The 25,834-nt window shown below is 29.8% G+C and overlaps 1 protein-coding gene and 1 long non-coding RNA gene across 4 annotated transcripts in view; one reads left to right on the top strand and one right to left on the bottom strand.

The window, feature by feature from the left end:
• Nucleotides 1–224: 224 nt before the first annotated feature.
• Nucleotides 225–13,766, bottom strand: LOC141528284 (uncharacterized). Its single transcript, XR_012479346.1, has 3 exons — nucleotides 13,627–13,766; nucleotides 13,356–13,557; nucleotides 225–331 (listed from the first exon to the last, which is right to left on the bottom strand). It is a non-coding gene; the product is annotated as an uncharacterized LOC141528284 (long non-coding RNA).
• LOC141528283 (synaptotagmin-10) overlaps nucleotides 2,862–25,834 on the top strand; it is a 49,410-nt gene continuing 26,437 nt past the window's right edge. Inside the window, exon 1 of one of the 3 annotated variants that reach the window (XM_074244250.1) lies at nucleotides 2,862–3,192. In XM_074244250.1, the coding sequence (XP_074100351.1) occupies nucleotides 3,102–3,192 (91 nt within the window). In that variant the 5' untranslated portion in view covers nucleotides 2,862–3,101. Of the gene's footprint in view, nucleotides 3,193–5,169; nucleotides 5,351–22,507; nucleotides 22,756–25,834 lie in introns of those variants that run through there. The other 2 variants (XM_074244252.1, XM_074244251.1) reach the window with 2 other exon arrangements.

Here is a 25,834-nt window from a genome sequence, read left to right as displayed (position 1 = left end):
TTTGAAAATGAAAAAAATCGTTTTTCATTAAACTTTCGAAGAGCTCAAAAACATCGCAAAAGCGGCAAAATTGCGATCGCGTAACAACTGAACTTAGCGGGAAGTTGCTGGGATGGTCTTAAGGGTCAACCGTTTTCCAAATTTTTTAAGGTATAAAAAATTAATATTATTTATTGAACCTATCAGGTTATTTTTTATAGATATTTACGAGTAATTTTTCGTATTAAAAAACAATGTAACTTAACAAATAGTGGAGATATCATCTGATACACATCGTAGGTTGTCATCCGACTCAGCAGTTTGTGTGCAGTATGGAAGCTACAATTTTTATCTGAAATCAATGGCACAGAAAATTACTTTTTTTATTTGTGTGTCTTCTATATGAATCTCAATTTAAATTAAAAAATTAGAAAAACGGCAGACCCTGAAGGCCATCCGTGCAACTTCCCGCTAATTTCATATCAGGTGCTTAAAACTGCAACAATGATGTTTTCTAGCTCTCCGAGCTCAAAAATACAATTTATGTGTTATTTTAAGCTTCCTGAGCTTAAAGAGACGACTTTTTTATGTTTTTGAGCTTTTCGAGCTCAAAAGTCTGATAAACTTCGGTAAAACACAATTTTTTTAATTTTCAAACTGCAGTAACTTTTGAAAAAATGAATTGATTTTTACACTGTTAGCAGCATTCGGCGTAATTTTTTAAGCCCTATAAAGAATCTGTAAGTTTAGTTTGATCGGATCAAGAATTTCAGAGTAATTCTGGAAAATCACTTTTTTTGGTTTTCTTTCGTCAACTATAACTCACGAACGAATGAACCGATTTTGACCGGACCAACGGCGATCGACGTGGTTTTTTTATGTTAAGAGTTAATCAGTTTTTGGAATCGATCGGTATAGTTTTTTGAAAGTTATTCCAAAAAATGTCGGAGTTATGTTGAAAAAATCCTTGTATCCAAATATTTCGTTAAGGATATCTCTCGAACCAATCAACCGATTTTGACGTTCGTGGTGGCGATCGATGCAGTTTTTTAAGCTCTAAAAATTATTCTGTTTTACCAAAAAGGTTTCGAAGAGAAATATCGAAATTATGTGAAAAAAACACTTTTTGGTTTTCTTTCGTTCACGCTATCTCTCGGCCGAATCAACCGATTTTGACCGGATTAGCGGTGATCGACGTGGTTTTTCAAGCTAAAGGGCGGATTAGTTTTTGGAGTTGATCGATCGAGCCGTTTAAAAGTTATTAAAAAAAAAACTTGATTTGAAAACATTTTTTTTTTGTATTTTTTTTAAGATTTCTCAAAATTTACTGATCTGACTCTGTGAAAATTGTATTCAAAATCTATGTTTAGTCAACCACTTTCGAATGGCACCAACCGTGATTAAATCGGTCGAGCCGTTCAAAAGTTATGAGGTTTACACACACACACACACACACACACACACACACACACACACACACACACACACCATCGCGGCAATAGTCAGCGAAGCTTCCTAGGATCTCAAAACCTCGAGATCTGATAAAAAAAAACTCGATTTTCGAAAAACGGGATAAAAACAATAACTTCTCAATTTTCGAAAATTTTTTATTTTCTTTGCGGAAAATTAAAAAAATTTGAATTTTTTTGTTTGCAAATCCTTTGAAATCACGTTTTCAACGTCCAATACATCTGACTTACAATCTCAACGTTCAGTGTGTTTGTCTTAGGATTTAAATTTCGACTTGGGATATTACTTGGCACAAACTTACATAAAATATAATTTACACTTAAATTTCATTACATAAAAATACTTGTCATCGTATTACCCATAAGAGTTGCCAGGTACTTGGCGCTGACAACACTTGATGCCAATGAAGTACTTGGCACAAAATGAAACAACTTTTCCTCTAATTTTAACAAACAAAAAAACTTTCTCCATTCAACAAAATCTCCTTAATGACTTTCTGTTCAATGTCACTCGGAGTGACCGTCATACATCAATGCTCTTGAGATAAAAATAACCATAAAAAAACGATAAACAAAATAATATAAAAGGTATAAAGCTGACACGCGACACACGTAATAGCCAGGGGATGAAGTTAAGACCTTCACCGAGACCCAGTTACTCGACATTGCCCCTGTTGGTGTAGTTGCCGCACCCCATTTATGCTGTTAGCTGCTCCGCGACATCATCAGCTCGAAACCCCATCGCCCTTCTCTTCTCTTCTATTCTATGCTGTTATTTTTCCCTGTACTATACCTGTACTATGTTATAGGAGACCTGACCGCGTCATAGCATCCTCTGTCTCCTGCCTCAGCCTCAGCCTCAACCTCGACTCCTGCGTGCCCGTTTTAAATGTATCTCCTATCCCTTTTCCTTTTCCTTTCCCTTTTGCTATCTGTAGAGCAAAACAGGAGCTACGTCTAGGTCCTCAGTTCCACCGGCACTCACATCTCCCTCAGATTCACCCTCGATGGGATTTTTACCGGTGAAACTAAACGCAGGCGCAAACGCAGAACGCAGACGCGCATCCATGTCCATGAAGATACGTTACACATTATCTACTTTTATGTTGGTCTCTCTGTGTGTGTGTGTGTGTGTGTGTGTGTGTGTGTGTGTGTGTGTGTGTGTGTGTGTGTGTGTGTGTGTGTGTGTGTGTGTGTGTGTGTGTGTGTGTGTGTGTGTGTGTGTGTGTGTGTGTGTGTGTGTGTGTGTGTGTGTGTGTGTGTGTGTGTGTGTGTGTGTGTGTGTGTGTGTGTGTGTGTGTGTGTGTGTGTGTGTGTGTGTGTGTGTGTGTGTGTGTGTGAGCCTATACCCGGTGGAGTATTTTGTGGACAGCCCTTGCTGCTTCTATTCGCATCTTTTATCACCATAGCGGCTAGACGACGCGTCGACGGCAATCCAGTTCTAGAGGCGGCATCGTCCGCTCCACTCTTCCAAACGTGGACTCACACGTTACCCATCAAAAGGAATTATAACTATCGCGAGTTAAGGATTTTTTGTCACTTGTTACTCTTACCGAATAAAAATACTGGTACTAGTTGATTTTTATTTATTTTTGACTTCAATAGTTTATCATAAGGAAATTTATTTTTATTATTTTTTTGTGGGGTCGCGCTATGGGAGTAGTGAAAACTGCGTCTGATAACATACTCGCAGAGACTGTGTTGCCCAGCGAAGAAGCTAATTTTTCTTTACAAGGTCATACTGGTAAGTTTCATTTTTATTTTTCATTTTGTTTCTACGAGTGACTTCCGTTTTTTTATTACATTAAATATTTAGCTTTGATGTGGAAAAAAGTTTTGTTTTAGTAAGCTACTTTTTTTTTTTTTCTAATATGAAAATAAAATTTAAATTTGCGAATAATTTTAGTTAGTTCGAGATAAGTTAGCTTTTTGTTCAGAAAATTTTCTATTGCTGAAAATTTGACCGTAAGTTCATATCAAATTTTTTGATCATTGTAATTTTTTTTGAACGAAAAATTGAAAAATTATTTAAAATTCAAATTCATATTTTGCAGTGTTTTTTATTTACTCGAATTAAATTTGTTATTTTTGACAAATTAACATTTAACATAGTGTTAAATTTTGGTTCAGATTCACAGTCAACAAAAATTCTAATTAATGCTAAAATTTGATAAAAATTTTTGAAAATTTGCTGCACTTAATTTTTGTCAATTTTTACTTTTCCTATTTTAAAAAAAATTTTTATTAATTTTTTCGGTATTTTTTTACAAAAAAATGTTGAAATTTTTTGTTATCTAATAAAAAAGCATATTAACCAAGCATACATAAATAATTCAAAAACTTTTTTGTCGAAAAAAATTTCAATTAAAATTCTAAAACAAAATCGATTATTATTAATATAAATTCATTTTCTGTAAACTTTCATTTTTGTGAGGTCTATAAAATTTTCAAAATTTTTCTCAAAAGAAAATTTATTATCGAGGGGTTGAAAATTGTTCTCTCAAAAAATTCCAATTTCTAGAATCTTGTACTCCAAAACTTCCAACTTAAAATTTTCCTTAAGAAATCAAATTTTTAGTAGTAAAGAAGAAATATTTTACAAAAATCCGAGCATAAGTCGGCAGTTTTTATGAAAAAGTAATGCCGCGTATAGTTTCTAAATGCTGTTGTGACGCGAGCGTGAGAGCAGAGTTAACAGGTGTCTGACTATACAGTGATACATCCCCTGCTAAATTTAAAGCACAAAAACAGTGATAAAATTTACTCCACGGCCGATATTATGTCTACAGAATGATAACAATATTTCCAAATCGGCATGAAAGGAAAAAAAATTTTTATCTTTTGTTCAACAAAATACAATAAAACAACTCTAATCGCTGGTTACACAGCCGACTAATTACCGATAGACAAAGCGTTTATCACTGATTAGCAAACAATTAATTACGCAGCAATTAATGAGAACAGATAAAATGAGGATGTTGGTTATCATCGAGTTCCGGCGATTCTGTTTAACTTTCCTGAAAAAGTCTATAAGTCAAAAATATAATAATCATCTAAAATATAATATCTCAAAGTCTATAGATAATAGAGTGTTTACTGGTATTAAAGACGCGAAACAATGTGAAATTTCTGGCCTTGACCCCCATAAGACCGCCTACCGGCTCAATACGGAAGCTCCCTTCAGCCGGGAAAAACCTGCGAAATTTAAGCATGCGCTATTCGCTACAACTCATTATCAACTAAATTATTATTACTGACTCATTAATTTCGTATAATTTTTTTTTTTAATTTTTCCTGGACAAATTTCTATCGATTTTCAAGGGAAAAATTCACTTACGCAGATTTTTATTCATAATTCCGGGCATTAAAACCCAGGCGTAGGTCACGGTCGACGTTTATTCATATAAAATTGCGAGTCTATAAATAACTTGTTTCCACCGTAAGTGATTGAGAAAAGGGTGGGGAGAGGAGACCCTGAAAACTTTTTTTTTTTAATGGGAACGCACAATTGTAGATCTAAACTACAGATGTGGAAATATTTTTAAAACTTATTTCTTGTATGGCAAACATTTTTTTATTACAAATTGATAAATTTTGTTCACAATTATTGTATACATGATCACCAGTTATTCGTATCGAAATCCCCTGTTGTTAGCTAATATAATATTAACTGGGCTTATTAGAGTCAGTGATCAACTCAAGGTAGTTTGTGATTTGAAATTTTGATTTGTAATTTGAGATAAGAAGATTAAACACAAAAAAAACTGTGTAATACTGAACCAGGTATATGCAAAGGAATTTTATGTAATTACATACAGGTGTGTTTCCTACCGACTGGTTTCCATGCCACGCATTTTTGTACCAAGTACTTGTATGCTAAATTCTCTTCGTGCCAAGTAAACGTAAGTTTTTTAGCGATTACTTTTCTGTTTCCAAGTACCTTCGAATGCCAAGTACCGTTTGTCCCAAGTACTTTTTCACTGATTACTTTTTATGTCAAGTGTGTCAAATAGAAAAAAAAATTAACTTGAATCAAAAAAATATTTTTGAAAATAACTTTATCGTCTTGACTTAAGTAGAAAAATTCTTTTGACTGATAAATTTTTATTGATCTGAGTAAATTTTACATTGAAAAATGACATTAATAAGATTTTTGCCTATGCTATATATAACCACATACGCTGACCATATATGACCACACAATAAAAATCAATGCCAGATACGCTCTTTAGAAAAGTAGTAAAAATTCACAGTTATTGAATCTTTTTGTTCATAGTTTACGTGTTTTTACATTATTTACAAATTGTTACAGATTTAATTTGAATATGATTATTTCAAATCTTGTTTCGTTTATGTATTTTGTTATTTTATATTTTTCGATTTTGTTGTACATATTTAGGTAGAAATTTTTTCCAAAAAACCTAATTAAATATGTAGATATTATTAGCATATAAAACTTAACGCTTCTATATCGGGACAATTCAGCGATCATGCGTAATATATCGGAGATTTTCAACACTATTTTTTATCAAAAAATTATATATGACCATATTAGGTCATACATGGCCGTATTAAAAAACTTTTTTATTACTACAAATTATTTTCAATGGTTTATAAATTTATCCAACCAGAAAATAACTCGGGTATTAATAGAATTCATTAAACAATCTTAGGAGCAAAATTACGTAATTAATTAGTGGGATAATTACTTAATAAAAGATCTGATGAATGCTGAATGCCGATAAAAAGGGCGTCGATGTTAGGTATTAATAGATATTTATTTAAAGATAATAACGGCGATAAATAATATTAATTTAATGCTTCAGCCCCAGCATCTTTATGATTATAAGTATGAGTATGAGGAGAGATGTATTGACGCAGTAACCTTGCCCCATTTATCTTGAACTTGACCAAAAGATATTCCGAGATACTGTTCAAGCGAAAAGCTCTCTGTGGTTTCAGTGGAGAACTTACGTTCAGAACTTTATGAGACTTAGATAGCAGATATTAGAGACAAGTTGTTACAATTACAATCTCTGTTCAGTCTAGAGTACTGTGTACACGTGCCGATAAATTTACTAGTAAGTGAAAATATATATACATAGATGTCCGATGTAAGCGCACTCATGGGAGATTAAATTTACAAGTTAAAGCTCTCGAGTTACACTCGGTTTGGCATCCGACCAGTACTGCTAAGCACTCAGCGATAAAAAATACTTTGTAAACTGATTGTATGATTTTTACATTTGTTAACTTTAATTTTGCTTTAAAATTGGTATAAAAAAAAATTATTTCAATTTAATAATAATTAACTGGATTCAAAATAAATATTCTTGAATTTAAAAAACTCACAGGGAGAAAGTCAATTTAATTGCTTTAAGAATTACTTTTTTTGGTTTCTAAATTCTTACTTTAAAATCTGTTTATGCTTGATTCAATAGTATAACTTCTTAACTGAATATAATCTGATTCTCAAACCAATAAACATATTTTCTTCGGATAAACACAAATTTAAACACCAGATGGCACGTCAGCGAACAACACCCGTATTACTGATGGCAATATTGTCATTTTTTTTTATTAGTCGTGAATTTTCATTCATTACATCAGACGACCGTATTTGCACTTAATTTTTGTTGTATTGAATTAATCAATACAAATTTTATTAAAATAAAATATCCCTGATTAAATAAAAGAATTAGAAAGAATTCAAAATGATTTGATTTTTAATCATTTTAAACACTTTCTAATTCTTCAAATCCTTTTTAATACTATCTCTTATGGGCATTTAACATGTAAGATCATTTTTAATTCTTTTTTTTAATAAGGGATGATCTAATAAATGACCACAGGGGTGGAGACTTAACTAACGAACGAATCTAATTGAAAATTATTATTTACTAGATAATCTCAACGTGTCTGTCGTTGATAATTTAGTCATAAAAATATTCAATATCTTAAACAAAAGCTATTTTCTTTTAACTAAAAAATTGTTTCATGATTAAAATGATCTTGATATTATCACAGAAGAATTATTTTTATTCTAGAAAAATAATCTAGTGTGAATGATTGTAACTACATGTAATCATTAATATTTATGAGGAGAAATTTTAATAAATAGAATTATGCATTCAATTTTATAATCAAAATTTTATGGGACTATTGTAAAAATTCACTGTTTGATAATTGAAAAATATATAAATATATTTTTGAATCAAGTAAAATAATGACATGATTAAAAAAATGTTGCATTTATAAAAGAAGACAGAATTATAGTGAATTAATTTTACCGACGTCAAATTAAGAAAAGAAAATACGTGGGTCGAATGTATGTGTACCTCGTTTGAAAACAATGAAATTCTCGGTAGTAGGTTAAAATTATTGAGTGGAAATTTTTTCGATCTCCATTCAAAAGCTGTAATTTATTCATTCGTATAACGTTTTCTGTAGCTAAGAGATGTAACTATTTTAAAACTTAAATTTTGAAAAAAAATATGTTCTTGAACCAAGTTATTTTTTTTACTGTGTTAAAATGATAATAATAAAATTTCAAAAATCATCACAATATGATATCGTTGAAAAATTGTTTTGAATAAGCGCAGCATTGCTTACATTGTTGGAATGTAGTATATAGGTAAAGATCCAGATAAAATAATAAGTCATTGTAAATGAAACAAGCACAAGTCCAACAATAATGTAAATGATAATATAATACAAAAAAATAAATATTTCACTGGAAAATAAATACCAGTTGACTAAAGTATTTAGTTGTCTAGTTAAAAGTGCAGCAGATAGAACTCGTCCAGGGAAACAAGTTTTGAGAGCGAGGACGTCTAGAAACTGGGACGTACTCTCCATCCGGTCAAGTTGTATTGTATTAAGATCGATGGATCTTTTTCTATTTTATTGTATTTTATTTAAAGCTATGCCTCTTGCTCTTTCTTTTATTTTATAAGAAAAAGTTTGAAAAATAAATTTTACGAGAACGGCATCCCGTAAGTACTTATTTTATCTACTTCTCACGTCATAAATTCCTTTTTCTCACCCGTAAATTTCTTTCTGTCTGTAATAAATATTTAAGTTAGTCAATTTAAGTACAAACAATCATCATTACAATTGCTATTATTCTTATTATCTTTCGATCAATCAAAGTTCTAATAATCAAATTAGTTGTACGAAACAATTAAGCATAATGTAAAAAAATTTTTTAATTTATTGAAAACTACATTACTTTCACTCCACATCGAGATTCAACGTCAAAACTAAAAAATATTTGTGTGTATTGCTAAGTTAATATTCACAACAAAGTTTTAAAGTTTAGTTCCGGTTGAAAGGTAACAAAAATTTGTATATGCAATGCAAATAAAACAAACTAAAAAACTAATAATGCAGGTATTGACATTTTAAAAGTAATATAGATTTGTTGAGGTTTTCATGGGGATTTTAAATTTTATATTGTACTAGCTGACCCGGTGAACTTCGTATCACCTACAAAAATTTTTTTTTTTACAAATTTTGATTTGTGATTTTTAACCTGTAAACTCTAATTTATTTTTGTCAACAATTAACACTGGTCGTATTGTAGACGGTTAAGTTGGTATTAAGTTATTAAATGAAACTTGTTGGTCATTTTAATATGTTTTATGTGTTTTATTTATATAATAAATGTATAACAAATTATAGAGCCTTTGGCGCGTAACCAAACGATCCGGGTTCGATTCCCGGTCTGGGCTGTCCGAATTACTTTTTCAGTTACCGAAAATTCCTACTGAGTAAAGGTCCTTCCCTTCCCCCTTTATCCTTTATTTCCCCCAGTTCCCAAAAATTTGTCTTTAATGACAAATTTAGCTATTATATATGGCTTTTATATATATATATTAGGGTGGGTCAAAAAAATCGAATAATTTATTTTTGATTTTATACTCTGAAAAATAGGTTCGTAGACACCTAAAAAGAATTCTCTCCAAGTATAAGCTCTTAATTATAACGGGAAGGTCCTCCGCTTTGCGGGTTTCTATTTTTTTCGAATAATCAGATAAAAAAATTTATATCTCGCTTCCAACTGCTTGGAAAAATATTCCGTGGCATAGATTTTGTGAGAAATTGAATGCTTTACAAAAAAGGTCTCTTATGACTTTTTCAAAAACTCAACCGATTAAAAGATATTCATAGTTGAAGTTTGGCTATTTTAAGGAAAATATTCGTTTTTATTATGAATTTTATAAGTCGATGAAAAAAATTATTTCGGATTGCGGAACTCATGATTTTGTAGGAAATTTACTGCTCTACAAAAATGGTCTCTTATGATTTTTGATTAAGTGAAGCCGTTACGAGATATTCATCGTCAAACATTAACGAATATCAATATTTCCAGTTTTTGATCAATAATTCGATAAATTTTAATTTAAACTATGAGTTTCAGGAAAATTTACATAAATTTGAGTTTCGATCGATAAAGAAATGTTATAATAAGTTAGATAAAGAATTATTGGAATTATCATTGATTTTCCTTGGAGAAATGCCTCAAGAAAAGATTTCTTTCAAACGTCCTGGTGCTGTTCATCATGCTAGATGGATGGCTAAGGCCATTTATAGTTTAAAAATGTATCTATTCAGAGATGAATTCAAACTCTCTCAGAAAGAATTGCATGGTCTTCGTCATTTCTGTATTTTTATAGTCACATTGTATTTAAAAGCTTGGTTTTCATCAACTTCTGCAACAACTGCTGCTTATCATGACTTGCAGTTTATGAAAAATTTATTGGAGTACAAACATATCAATCCTTTGATTTCTTCAGCTACGTGTGAAAAAATGATTTCGCACTTATGGTATTTGAGCGATGAACTTGCCATTTTATCACTGTTTGACGATGGCGTTCCATTAGAAGTAAAAAAAAGTATTGTTGAAGCTGTTAATACTCGTGAAGGTACAGATTCTAAAGCTAAAAGATTTGTAATTGCTAAAAAGATTTGAATTCATTGGCGCAGAGAACTCTGAGTGACTTTGTGTCTAAAAAGTCATTAAATCTTTTCAAAATCTTCGATCTACCGTATGACTTTCTTGATGTCGATGTTGAATTATGGCCTACTAATGAGAGTTATCTCGAAAATAAAGAATACTTTCAACAACTAAAAGTTATCAATGATTCAGCAGAGCGAGCTGTTGCATTAGTCAGTGAATATAATCAATGCTTGACAAAAATGAAGAACAATTCCAGTACTTATTGCAAGTTGTCAAAGAACATCAAAAACATTCCCAAATTGTAATAAAAGAAATTATTTATAGTAATAGCGTACTGTTATGTTAAAAATATAGACAATTATATTGCAATTGATAATTCAATAAAAAATTTATCTATAAAAAAGTTAAATACTGGTTGTTTCTCACTTGATTCAATACTTTTCATATTAAATTTGACAAAGAAATATGTCATTCACTTCAAATTAAACTAATCATTGGCTATATGTCGAAAAAAATGCTCTAATTTCTTGTTTTAATGCAATCAAACAAGCTCAAGACTGAAAACAATATTAAAAAAATTGTTTATAACATTTCTTTATCGATCGAAACTCAAATTTATGTAAATTTTCCTGAAACTCATAGTTTAAATTAAAATTTATCGAATTATTGATCAAAAACTGGAAATATTGATATTCGTTAATGTTTGACGATGAATATCTCGTAACGGCTTCACTTAATCAAAAATCATAAGAGACCATTTTTGTAGAGCAGTAAATTTCCTACAAAATCATGAGTTCCGCAATCCGAAATAATTTTTTTCATCGACTTATAAAATTCATAATAAAAACGAATATTTTCCTTAAAATAGCCAAACTTCAACTATGAATATCTTTTAATCGGTTGAGTTTTTGAAAAAGTCATAAGAGACCTTTTTGTAAAGCATTCAATTTCTCACAAAATCTATGCCACGGAATATTTTTCCAAGCAGTTGGAAGCGAGATATAAATTTTTTTATCTGATTATTCGAAAAAATAGAAACCCGCAAAGCGGAGGACCTTCCCGTTATAATTAAGAGCTTATACTTGGAGAGAATTCTTTTTAGGTGTCTACGAACCTATTTTTCAGAGTATAAAATCAAAAATAAATTATTCGATTTTTTGACCCACCTAATATATATATATATATATATATATATATATATATATATATATATATATATATATATATATATATATATAAAAGATACCCAAAGTATACTTGTACGTATCTTCCTGCATATTGGACAATTTTGTATACTCTTGCGACCTTGAGGCTCAAGCGTAACAATAGCGATTTCGATACAAAATTAACAATTTTTTATTTTTTAAACTGAAATTTTTTTCAATTCCAAAATTCTAAAATTTTTTTTTTCTAAACCATCCCTGAACTATAACGAACAAAACAAAAAAAAAATTTTGAAAATCGGTCCAGCCGTTTTTGAGTTTTAGCGAGACTAACGCACAGCAATTGATTTTTATATATATAGATTTACTTATATATATAAACTAACTCGAATTTAATATAAATTGTTGATTGAAAAGTTTTGAAGCCAATCGAGTATGATTTAATACAATATAGAATATGCGGGGCTATAAAGCCGCGGAATTGTAATTGTCAAGGAATAAATACGTAGGATGCCAGCTGTTGCATCACAAAGTCGATAATTAATTTTCCTATTCGTTCACATCTTTTAATATATATGCATATGTGGATTGAATTCATCTAACATATTTCGTATGGAAAGTATATAATGTCATTGATCTTCTTTATTAAATTTTATTTTTTTTTTTTTTCATTTTTGATAAATAATTTACTTTTTTATGTTGTACGAATGGATGATTGAAAATTATGTAGTTTGATTTATTATGTAGAATTTCTTTCATAGAAATTATGGGCTAAGTTTCAAACATCTAGTTTCTATTAAATGAAAAACTTTTTTCAAAGTATTTAGTCTACAATAATTTTCGGAAAAATCATCCGATTTTGGAACACTTGGCGGCATTTAGCGAGGTTGAGAGAGAGAGAGAGCTTTACCTAAATTCTCAGAAAGAAATCCGCTCTGATCAATAATTAAAAAACTATTTTTGTTGATTTGCTAAAAGTTAGATATCTCTCGAAAAAATCAATTGATTTTGATTGGAAAAAACATTTGTTAGAAAAAAATTGATTTGACATAAATTTTTCAAGTTATTTTGAAAAAACATTTTCTCGATATTTCTTTTGACAACGACAACTTTCGAACAAATTAACCAGTTTTGATGCGGCTCAGGGCAATTGACGTTATTTTTTGAGTAGAAGATCTAATTAGATCATAGGATCGATTAAAACAGAAGTTTTAAGTAATTCCAAAAATACCATTTTTTGAAAATTGAAAAAAGTCTCGATTTTTCGAGATTTTTTTCAGAGTCTACCACACCATTCCCCCCCCCCTCCACCCACACACCTTCGACCCACGTCGAGATTTGATAGAAACTCGATTTACGAAAATCCAGGTGGAAATAACAACTTTCCGATTTTTTTAAAGTCATTGTTTTTTTTTATCGAGAAGTTAAAAAAATACTTGCCGTAAATGTATTACTTAATTATAAATAACCGAAATTTACACGCCAAGTACAATAAAGAAATGAGAAATAATTTCTTAGGTTTACACTTTAGAATGTTTCAATGAATACAATAAGTACATTAAAATAAAATTCTAATAAAATTTCACTTAAAAGATAAAAATAAAATATTGAGGGTTAAATTTTCCTGTTATTGAAAAGAATCACGAACGAGAAAACTATTGTAATGGTTCCATTGTTATTAAAATAAAAAATTAAAAAAAAAGCATATTACGGCGAAGACAATAGTTAATTAACAACGAAAATGATAAAAAAAGTATTAGAAACTACAATTTACAAACTTACAACAGTTTTTAGCTGTTTTTTCCACGGTTAATAATTCTCATTGTAAGCGTTTATATTTTACACAAAGATTTTCATTTCAAATTCTGTATGATGGAAGCCAGCGTGAGTTTTGTTATCGCACGTGTCTCGGTTTCTATAATACACGAGTAGAGCTTCAAATTTCTTTTCCAAAGCACCGATCAATAGGAAACAGCTCGTTATTCTGTGACACCATATTAAATTGGAAATATATCACTTAAATGGTAAATATTTTTTTGCACAATAAACATACCGCAGTATTGATTTCTTGGTTATATACATGTATATTCATTTCATAGCAAAAATAAAAATAAATAACAAAATAATAATAATAAAAATTAATCAAAAAATATTGAAGCCCTTGAAACTATAATTACACATAAAATAATAATCCTCGAGAATAGTTAATGCACATAATGCTCGTCTGCAACAAAACTTGCGATTGGATCCCCAGTGTCTTCACTGCTAAGTCCCTTAAGACTCAGATATACAAGTAAAGCGACAATTTAAATCCTCGTTAAGTTGTCCATGACATATTTATCATCACCATTTTCTCTCCTATCAAATAAAAATTTCTTTCAACAAGTTCTAGTGGAAAATAAATAGAAATATAAAAATACTTTTTATTTTTATTATTTTTTTCGTATCCACAGAACGATGACAAGTGCAATATTGAGAATAATGTGCGTAGGCGATTTAATAAAATAAGAAAATGAGAAAACAATTCTATTGAATACTGTAATGGACCAAACAAATGGCTACTCATATTTTTAATCTAGACAACTTTGAATTGAAAAAATTATTATTATTATTAAAATTTTATTGCAATTTTGCATCACAGAATTCAAGGTCAAAATCTGAAAGTCGAATCAACCACAGTAATAACTTGAAAGGATTGTTATAAAAATTAAAACTCAAAACTCTGGGTTAACTATTATACAAAGATACAAAAAATTATGACATCTTTCTTGCAAAAAATCCAATTTTATGCTCGATGGACAGAAAGCGTCAACTTTCGGCCCGCTGCGCTAAACAAAATTGCCACTTTCAGCCTTCGTCGAGCAAAAAAATAGCATACACTCCTCGGGAAGTAAATAAGAAAGCCTCAGATCACATGTTTGTTGACCTCGGCTTCGCCTCGGCCAACAATTACATGTGATCTGAGACATTTCTTGCTTTACTTCTCTCGGTGTGTAATATACTATTTTTTTGCTCTCCTAACCAAAAGTACACTCTTCTGGGACGCATTTTACTCCAGAAAGAGCAAGTTTTATGGCCTGTTTTAGCGCATACGCGCTATGCATATTTTCTGGCCCGGCAGCACAGAACCTCGCTTTCTTTCGTATTTTCGTTGCTCGACCGGCTTATACAACGAGCTTCAACTGTATAATAACAGTCACAACATCATCTGTATGTAACATGTTAGCGCATAAACTAACTAAATAAACAATAGTATATTACACTACTAGGGCCGAAAGTTGAATTTTCGGCCCTGCGCGTCATGATGCCCGAGGCGAAGCCGAGGGCACCATGACGCGCAGGACCGAGATTGCAACTTTGGGCCTGTGTAGTGTATACGATTTTTCTTCATAGCCGGTAGAAAGTACGTTATCAATTTTACTTTTTTTAACTTCAAGTGCAGATAAGTATGTCTTGATACCTGCCCCGACATTTGCAGCACGAGCGAAGCGAGTGCTGCTGGTCGTGGGGGCAGGCATCAAATCCATTCGAAGAGTCAAATCTGGTCATATTTTATAAAAATAAATTAATTTCATTTTTTCAAAGATGTATTTATTTTCATTAGTTTAACAAACTATATTAGTTATTATAAAATTTATCAAACAAAACATATTATAAGCGAAAAACTCTTATTGCATTTTTTCAATCGTTTCAATTTTCTCTTGAATGATCGCAATTATTAATAATCCTTCCATAAAATACACAGTTTTTAAACTTGATATTGGAGCAGTTAAAAATTATATCTCCACTGAGTATAGTTTTGATAATTCATAACTTGATTATTCAAATTAAAATTTTTAGATGAGCATTCTGATGATAGTTTACTGGTAGGAACATTATTTTCAGAAATTTTTCTTATTTTTAACGGAGGTTCATTTTCTTGTTTTTTAGCAAAGACTGAAATTGGTGGTTTTGTGTTAAATTAGTTGGAGTTGATTGTTTATTATATTCTGTTAGTACTTTTTTTTTGTCCGTGTTGTAATCGATGTTATTGGAGGTTCCGGTGTTGTTAAATTATCTAAGGTTAGAGGTAGCAATAGAAATTACAGCGGTTAAGAATTTGCTATAATGACGGAATAAACAGTCCCTAGTTACAAGAGTAATTACGCATGAGAAATTCTTTCCTCCCGCCGTTGCAGAGGGCACGCGTGTACTTCTCACCGGGAGTAAATGTTAAACTTTCTTTCCTGCCATTAGAGAGGAAAGTACGTACTTTCGACCGAGGTATGAAGAAAAAATAATTTTCAACTAGATTATTATTAATGAGCTATTTAATAATAATACTGAACGAATAATTTATATAAAAAGTTTACAACATCAAATATAAAGGTTTTGTAGATTTTATTTGGTTCCGCTTATATTTTGACAGCTAGTAAAGCAATGTTTATAAAAGAATCCATGTACATAAAACAATCCATATGTTTGTAAAACAATCCCACACGCCCGGCAAAACCTCTTCCACGGGGTTGCGTACTTTCGGTTGAAGAGAAAAAAGAATAGCATACAACCTACGACCAGAATGTTGGATGCCCTGACGTATGTGATATGATGGCCTCAGCTACGCCTCGGCCATCATATCCCATACGCCAGGAAATCCAACTTTCTGGCTTTAGGTTGTAATATACTATTTCTACACAAAAGTTTTAACTCATTTTTGCTTATCTCTCACTCTCTAGCCAGCTTTTATTTATAAATAACATATTTTTTCATTCTTTCACTTCATTAAGAATTTGTTAAAAATTTTTCTATCATTATCATTATGTTTGTCTTTAATGTTGAACGTAATTTGTACGTTTGAATGAGTCCTTTGGAAACGAGACCTTCATTTGCTGTTTGAATTAACTTCTGTGGGTATATGCTAGTTATGACATTACTTGAGATTAATTATGCTCTACAGTCGGGCTATAAATACACTCCCATCTCTCGAGAGTCTATCTCGAGACTGTCTCGTATAGTACTCTATACAGTGTGTTAAGTGTAGGTGTCAGGGCTGAAAGAAAACTTTACCGAGCATGGAAAAACAAACTTGTTGTACCGTTACATATTTACTCTGACATATAGTACTTATTTAGAGTAACGATTGTTTGTTAGGAATTCAAAATTTAAATATTTTATTTATTGTAATTAATAATCTAAATAACAAATTAAATTAGGAAAGAAAAAAACACTCTTTAGTGCTTCGTATCATGCATAGTGCAAAAAAACTTTATAAAGTTCAACCGATTATAACATTTTGAATTACGCGCCTTTACGACGCGCCATCTATTTGCGTCATTTCTTTTGTTGCCATCATGAACTGAAAAACTAAACATTGTTTAGCGTTAGATTCTTCCACGATCATTTTTTCAATTATATATATTGACAAAAATATATTATTATAATTAAAATTATAAAATTCAATAATTTCAATTTAATAGATTCTATCATTAATTATAATTTTAAACCAAAAAAATTACACTAAATAAAATTTAAAAAATTAAAAAATCAATTTTGATTGAATTCTCTTGATGTACGTGTGCGTTGATGTACGTATGCGCTACTAACAGTAATACAATTAAAAAAGTTGCAACGAGAAGACAAAAAAAAATTTTCAATCGTATAGTACTTGCAAAAATTTTTCGTGCAAAAATTCTTTCAAAAGAGAAACAAGTTAGAATTTTAAATAAAACATGAATAGTTCAATGCAGAATGCCCGTAACCTAAAGATAGTAATTTCTCTATCTATGATCAAAGAGAATGAGAATGCCCAAATGTATAGACGTATAATCATAGAAATGAAAGTTACGTATTAAAGCATCGTCTCTTGAGAGACAAAACTCATAACTCAAAACCATAGCCTTAAAAACTTTAGTTCAAGGTTCACTGAAGGTGATGAATGTCAAATTTTTATATTTCTTTCTAGCACTTTAGTATTTTTACACAAAACAAGATCCTAAAAATTGACCGAACGATCTCTGAACATAAATGGAGAATATATTGAATAGAATATAAAGCTCTTATAGAAAGAGAGACTGCCGGGTGATAATGTTGCTAGTGATAACCTTTTTTGAGCATACCGAAGGATTTTAATCAATCACGCTGACAAGCGAACGGCAAAAAATTAACAATCCTTATATTCACTTAACGTCTTATTTCTCTTTTTAAAAGGGATTGTTCGGGTGAGAAAAGTATAAAAAAATTTGTTATAAAAAAATCTTTTTATTGTGAGAGACACAGGTTCAGACTCGCCATTCACAGAAAGGCAGTATTCAACGAACTCGGGAGATTATTTGAAGTAAATTTATTATGTTTATAAACTTATAAGTACTTAACTAAGTTTGTTTGACATTATTGTTTGAACTTGCTGTTGAATGAAAAACTATTAACTGCTGATGAGCTAATGGGAAAATTTTATGTAAATTTCAGGAAATAAAATAAAAAGTTATTCTAATTGAAGATTACCCAATGAAAAAAGTTTTTGTCTAATTATATATGATTATATATAATTATAAATAGGAATATATACAATTATTTATAAATCTATACATAATTAGATCTGATTATACCTCGCTGTTATAACCCCATATATAATCATATATGTCGATATATGATCAGATCTGATAATATCTAGATCTACATATAATTAGATCTGATCAGACTTGCATAGTCAAGTGTTATCAAAACTTTTTCTTTAAAAAAAAAAAAATTTTTTTTCTGATAGTCACAAAATGTGCAAAATGCCGTTTACCATTACGCTTAAACAATTCTGAAATAACAAAATTGTTACTTCAGTTGGTTACTTTAATAACCCATAAAATTGTTTGTAACAATATGCAAAAGTTACATGATTGTCAATCGTTTTCTATCAGTTGTTTTTTTAGTGGTTGCTACAGAAATAACAGCTGAAGTCACTTGTTTTTTTTTTTCAATATAACCTAAATATTTGAATGATTGAAAGCTCAGAACAAGCTTAAAAGGGATTACAAATGTCAAGTAAAGAAAGTATTGACAGTTTATGTTTGTGTGCTAATCATGTGTTTAGATATAATAATTGGTCACATGAGATTAAATCTCAAACTATGGGCAAGTTATCTTTTTTCAAACTGATATAGAACAAAATTTTATTGAACTTCTCGAACTTTACGTTGCCTAATTTTTTAACTACTTAAATAGCGCTCTCCATGCGGATTTTTTTCACTTATGACAAACCGTGATCCGTTTCTAAAAATTCTATAATGTCATTCGCCCGGCGAAGCGGACGGGAACGGCTAGTACGTTTATATATATATATCTATATACATATAAGCGAAATACCACTGACTCATCACCAGATCTCCGAAACTATTTGACCGATTCATTAAAAATTTGGCATAGGTACTCCTTTTTCACCGTAGACGAGAGATAAGAAGGGATTTTACACAATTCCTAGCCAAAAGGAATTTTTCGATAACCATCACGTTTGCTACCCCCTCCCCTCCTTCTCATTTTTCCCCTCCCGTGCCCTATCTCCCGTGCTTTCTTCCCGCTTCCCTATCTCTCTCTCTTTGGGGGGGCATATCGTTTTGATTCTCCAATCTAAGAAACCATCAGTGGCACCTATCAATTAGAGAACTCAACCTCACCTTACCCTCCCCCACAACCATCAACGCAATTTAACCGTTGCCATGGTGACCGTTGCTGTGGTTACTGTTGCCATGGTTACCGTTACTATGGCTACCGTTACCATATATATATATATATATATGACCATGAAAATTTTTAATCACGTTCGGGTCTGAAGAAATCCTTAGAAAGCTACAAAAAAAAAATTTTTCCAAATTTTTTAAAAGGTCAAAGCGAAGACGATCTAACTTATAGGTCGTCAAAGTCAATCAAATGTGCGACGAGCTATCTCTTGCTTAAATCGCACTGACGATCATAAATATATCACAAGGTCAGTCATTATGTCGTTAAAATTTGTGGAATCAACTTTGAGTTTCCTTATTTTGTTCATGAAAAATTATACGTTGCGTGTTCATGAGTCGGAAAACCATCATCTTTATATATTTACACACCGCAAGAAAAGATAAAAAATACATTACATCATAAAAACTTTAAATTGATTAAGTGTATAACTGTGTTGCATTTAATGTAAATAAAAGTTTTGTATTAAGTTTTGACTATACTTTTTACGAATGTATGTAAGTGATACGAAGTTCACCGGGTCAGCTAGTTACTTTTATAATTAACAATAATAAGTTTCCTTCTTTTCTACTTTACTCCATAAATTACCAATATAATGTAATTTATATAATAAATTCAACAAGCAGGATTCATTCGCTTTTGGATTTTCCAATTTTTTTTTTTATATAAAGTAATGTTTATTATATCTAATGTGCCGTGTTATGTAAAAATTTATGTTAATTTACAGGTAATTAATTGTTTTATTTTAGTATTTAGTCCTAGCGTATCAGGCTAATAGACTGGGAACTCCGAGTTTCATATTTATTGAGAATAATATGTTTGTTGAATAAATTGTACGTGGAATAATTTTAATACATATATTGTTTAAATCAAAAATTAATATCATTAGTTAAATTACAATAATTACAATTATTACACAGTGATTCAAAGTTAATCCTTCTCTTTCATATAACGATTTTACAATATTTTTAAATTCACAAATATTAGTTATTTAAAATGTACCTGATAAAAATTTATGAATCTTGTTGATTTGACTTATTCTTTTAATTTGATTCACTTCACAATTATACTTTACGATGTTAACACTAGGATGTCAGGACAACGAGAGAGATTTCCTTGAGAAAATTATAAGGTGTCGAATTTTAGGGCGTTACTAATTTCCACTCATTGGGGGAACCGAATGTCCAATTATTTGTCTATTTTCTTGGGCCCTCACCCTCTCTCTTAAGTTGTTCAAAAATATCGTATGAGTCCCCTCTACTTGGGTCAGAGCGCAATATATTTTTCTCACTTACTCTTATGTTCTATTAATCATCTATGTGTTTGTGTATACGTAAGCGCATTTACGCATAGACAAATACATACATTCGTACTGTTTAACAAGAATTTATTTATTAAAAATCGTATGAATAAATGTGCATGTACTTGAATCTAGCATCTCTTTTGTTTTCTAAATTTAATTATTATTTGTAGAAATATTTCTATTTTATTAATTTATAAGTTGTATTATTTTAGAATTTCGTGGTTTAATAATTGTTCATTTTAAATTGTTTAACTTTTAAGTTCTATATTTTTTTTTATCTGTTTCATATTCGTATTTCTTATTTGTTTGAACATCATTTTAGTTATTTACTATTATTTTAACATTTTAACATCCGAATAGTTATTTAGCTAAATTATTTATTATTAATTATTATTTAACGTATTTGTTATCATTATTATTTAAACTATTTTTTTCCTAAACTTATTTACTATCTAGACTTTTATTTTTTTTTTTGTATTATTTATTTTGGGAGTTCTTATTTTACTTATCTAAAGATAATCTAAAAACTTTCCCAAAAACATTTTGTGTACTTAGGACTATTTGTTCCCTGACGCATCCGAGATAGCCTAAGTACAGTAAAATTTTAGAGAGAGATCGGACGAGACACTTAATGATCACACTCGAATTATCCTTTAAAAAAAAATGAAATAGAATCATACTCGATTTTTTATAATTCATAAATATGTAAAGAAAAATTCTTTACATAACAGCCGAATATTAAAAAAATTTTAGCAAGTTTTCGGCCAACATATTGTGTTAAGATCTAAAAAGTAGAAGTCTGCTCTGAGATTACAATATAATATAAAAGCAGTAAGCGTGAAATAGAAAAATACTTAATCTGATACTTAATCTTAATCCTCATGTCATGACTAAGATCTTGATTTTTATTTATTCTCACCAGTGCTTTTTTGAAAACTGAAAATAAATAAAACCTGTAAATCTGTAGAATTTGAATGTGTGGCTTATTCTAATATAATATAAATTTATTTTTGTTTTCATACCAATTGGAAATATTTGGTTTATAAATAATTTATTAGAATATATATAAATGTATGCGGGTTTTTTTTCTCATAAGGAAAAAATGAGTGAGGGAGGGATAAATATTTTTTATTACAATTTGACAGAAAAAATGGTCTAGCATAAAAACAAGTCGGAAAATATAAAATCATTTTTTATTATTAGAGTACAATTGTTGTTCAAATATCGTCTTTCATATATTTAAAGAATACATAGACGATGATAAATAAAAAACAATCAATATGGCGGTAAATATAATATTATGAATAAAGCATACATTGCCAGGTATTGTTTAGAAATAACATGTGTCTGCTGGTTTCTATTCTTTATTATTTTTTCATCTCATTTCACCCGTAATTTGTCAAAAAGTTTTGCCCTTCTTATTTTTTTTTTTTTTTTTCCGTCGCCGGGTAAATTAGATAAAAATTTTTTTGGTCTGACTGTGAGTTATAAATTACAACTTTGCCATATAATTTTCCTGACAGAATTTAGTGAAAGATAAATTTTCGGAATAAATAAGTCAAATTATCTGAATATGAGATTTTCCTACTATATGTTTCGCCGATTCAAATGTTCCCCAGAGAATTGAGAGTATCTTTGATTTGAATCCAGATATTAAACAAAGATTATTTCTACAAGGTTTTTGTCAAAAAACAGACAACGCGAAGGTAATTTTAATCTAAATTTTAATTTATTTTACAGAGCTCGGAAAATTAATTGTACAATATTCAGATAATTGACAGAGAGAAGGAGACGGAGCTTGATAAATAAATTACAGGATCATGTGACAGCAAATGGAAGTAGAAGGGGAGAGTAAATAAAACGAGCGTTTATTGAAATAAAGAGGTACTTTCAGTTTAATGTGATTGCGAGCAGTGAATTTGTGCGTGCAGACTATACTAAAAATATATATGTATGTATAAATACTACTACGCAGAGTTACCTGTTTTATGGGTTGTTTATTGTAATGGTATGCGAGTTATAGACAAAAAAAAACCCACCAAATTAATCGGGTATATTACGACAAAAAACTTTTTCATTTGATACTATATCTGACCTTATCACTAGGGTTTAATAGAGCATGAAATCATAGAAATGAAATCTGTCTGTTTTAGATATTGCGAGGAGGGAATAATAATGGTGAGAATGTTTTTTTGTTCTTTTTCTATTATTTGAATCAATAAGGGAATTTTTAAAATGAATTTTTTAATTAAAATATTAAATTGTTAGCACACTGCGTATACCTTTTGCCTTAGAAACATCTTTTTCAAGAAAGCACGCTCTTTAACTCAACTGACGTAATTTTTTAGTATATCTCAAGAAATATACTTTGTGGAGATCTATATACTTGACTGCAATCATAACAACGCATATTTTAAGTGATTATACACTGAAAAAAAAAAATTCTTAACTGGAGTGTAAATTTTCTTGGCTCAAGAAAATATCAAGGAAGATTGAAAATTTCTTGAATGAAGTCAAAGTCTCTTGAGACAAGATAAATTTCTTGAGCCAAGAAAATTTCTTCTTGCTTCAAAATAACTTTTAATTTCATTAAAATTTTCTTGGCGCAAGAAATTTTTTTTTTTGTGTGTATGCACTTAGAACTTGAAAAAAAAAAAAATACATTATTTTTTTCTATTTTTGTGATGTAATAGTTATTTTCGATACGTATGGGCAATGGTAGATATTTTAGTAAGCTTGAAGTGACGTCATGAGGCTGAGATTATGGGTGCATTCTCAACAAAACCGAGTATGTTGTTATCGGTCGAGCGTAGCGCATGAAATAATCCGTTATTTGTCCTTTTTTTACTTTATTTCAAGTCGTTGACACCACTTATCATCCTATCAACATAGAAATAATTTGAAATTTGAGAAACATTAATGAACAGAAATTTGTATGTAAAAGAGTATTCGGAGGAACGAAAAAAAATTGACATTCTCATCTCATTATTTCTGGTTTTTATTGAAAATTCATATTTGTTTGAGTTACTCGGCGTTAAAAACTTTAATGGAAGTGAAGAAACGGACAAAATATGTCATGCGTTAAGGAAATAAGAAATTATATCATGTGGTAAGGATGACTTTAAGATAATGTCCAAAAACTAAAAAAAGAAGTTGAAATTAATTTATTATTTAATGTTTCCACGTCATGCATTTAATTTTTTAATGATCAAAATTACAATACTATGTATTTGCATATCTGTACCTTAATTAAAAAGTTGCAAAAAACGAAAAAAAATTTTTTTTGGAAATTCAAAAATACATATTTTTGAAAAAAATATAAACACCCTTTTAAAAATTTCAGGATCTTTTATGATCAGTACAAGGTATTTAACAAAAAAAAATTGAACCAAAATTTTAACTGCAAACTTCATTTTTAACGATTTTCAAAAATTCAAAATTTAACAAATTTAGTATTTTTAAAAATTTTTTTCCAAAATATTCATTTTTCAATAGCTCTAAGTGTCCCTTTTCAAACGAACAGAAGGCCATTCCTATATCAAATTTATCGAAATCGAAAGGGGTCGATTCAAACTATTTGTCGATTTGTCATGGAATGACCCAGATATTTTTACAATTCCTTTGTAAATCACAAAATCATATCTTATGTTAATGGAATTTCTTAGGAGTATTGGATTTGGATAATTCAAAGTAAAGATATCGTGCTCACCACTAGACACCATCTTTTAAAAGACATTCCGAACATCGCTTACAATCGCTAGAAAAATCTTTATTTGTAAAAAATCAAGAATTTATTAATAAAGTTAAAGGTCACCTATATATGTCTATCTATGTTCATACTAATTAATTAAAAAGCCTCTTTAGAAAAAATGATTGTAAAATTGCATTTTTTTTTTTGACCTCTTATATTCGTATAACCTCTTAAAATCCTTCCTATTTTTCCTTTCAGGCTTATAGGATGTTTTTTTTTCTCTTACTAAAAAACTAAGCATTTAATTCTTCCGAATTTACAAAACTTTCCCTATTAAGTTCCGTTAAATGAGCACGAGGGTTGTTCGTATCTTCTGAGAGTCACCGCAACTTAAAATAGAATTTCCAAAAGGTCTCTTCAGAAGAAATTCTCTTTGATGAAGAGCCTGTTATCTTATAATAGCTATCTTTTATGCTATCTTTCATAATATTTTTATGGCTTTTTTATTAATATACGTATTGAACAACCAGTAATATCAATCCGCCATTAAATAAAAATCACATCCTCATAACTCAAAGTTGATTAGAAACTATGGTAACATGAAGATGAAAAGATGAATTTTTCAAATATATGATTAATCAATGTTAACTGCATATAAAATGATTTTTGGAAAAAAATCTGACGAAGAAATTTTATGTAATTAATTGTTATAAACCCAATTTTTGACAAGTAATCTTCGAAAATGTCAACTGAACACATCAGGAAAATAATTACTTAAGATAAAAAAACGAAAAACTTTTATTTGTATGAATTATTTGTAGATTTTGTTAAAATGAAAAAAAAATTTTGACGACAAATTTTACTAATACGTTAATACAAAACATTTTTATCCTCAAAATCGTCGTAAAAAATTTTATAATACGGCTTTCAATTAATTTCAGAATTAATGGAATTTACCTCTATTATTTTTCAAATTAATTTGTAAAATGCTCTATACATTTTAAACAATGCTTTCAAGCGCGCTAACGCATGGAACTTTTTTTTTTAGGAAATTAAATTTTCTACAAGAAACTTGGTTTTAAATTTTTATCACTTCAATCGTTTCACCGGGAAAACCAAAATATATAAGTTGACGTCAATCAGCTGTAAGTAGTTTGAAAGAGTCTCATAGTATCTACCATTTATAGTTTGGTCCATTGAAGTAACATTAAATGCCGCTATGTTATAGGAAATTGAAAAAAAAATCCTTACTATATATTTTAAATGAAAAACCTTTGAAATGAAAAAAAAAAAAAAAAAAAAAAGTGTTAGAATTAAAATTAATAGCTAAAACTTTTATGGAATTTTTTCCAGCACATAGATCAATATTTTGCTATACAAGCGAAAAAAACAGTCTTTCAAAAAGAATTACCCAATAATCACATTAGGTCACATAAAAATAATTTTTTCAACGGATAATCACGACTACAAATGATTTAGCGATAATCCGAGTGAGGTGACACTATTGAGTGGCAAAATGAGCAACAGCATACTATATCTCGTTTCTGATTAACCTCAGATGCATTT

The sequence above is a fragment of the Cotesia typhae genome, unplaced genomic scaffold (genome assembly GCF_013202065.1).
Source record: "Cotesia typhae breed Kobodo isofemale line unplaced genomic scaffold, CoteBio_Ctyphae contig_43, whole genome shotgun sequence".
NCBI classification, from domain to species: domain Eukaryota; kingdom Metazoa; phylum Arthropoda; class Insecta; order Hymenoptera; family Braconidae; genus Cotesia; species Cotesia typhae.
Note: the sequence above shows the minus strand (reverse complement) of the source record. Positions and strands in the feature narration are given on the sequence as shown.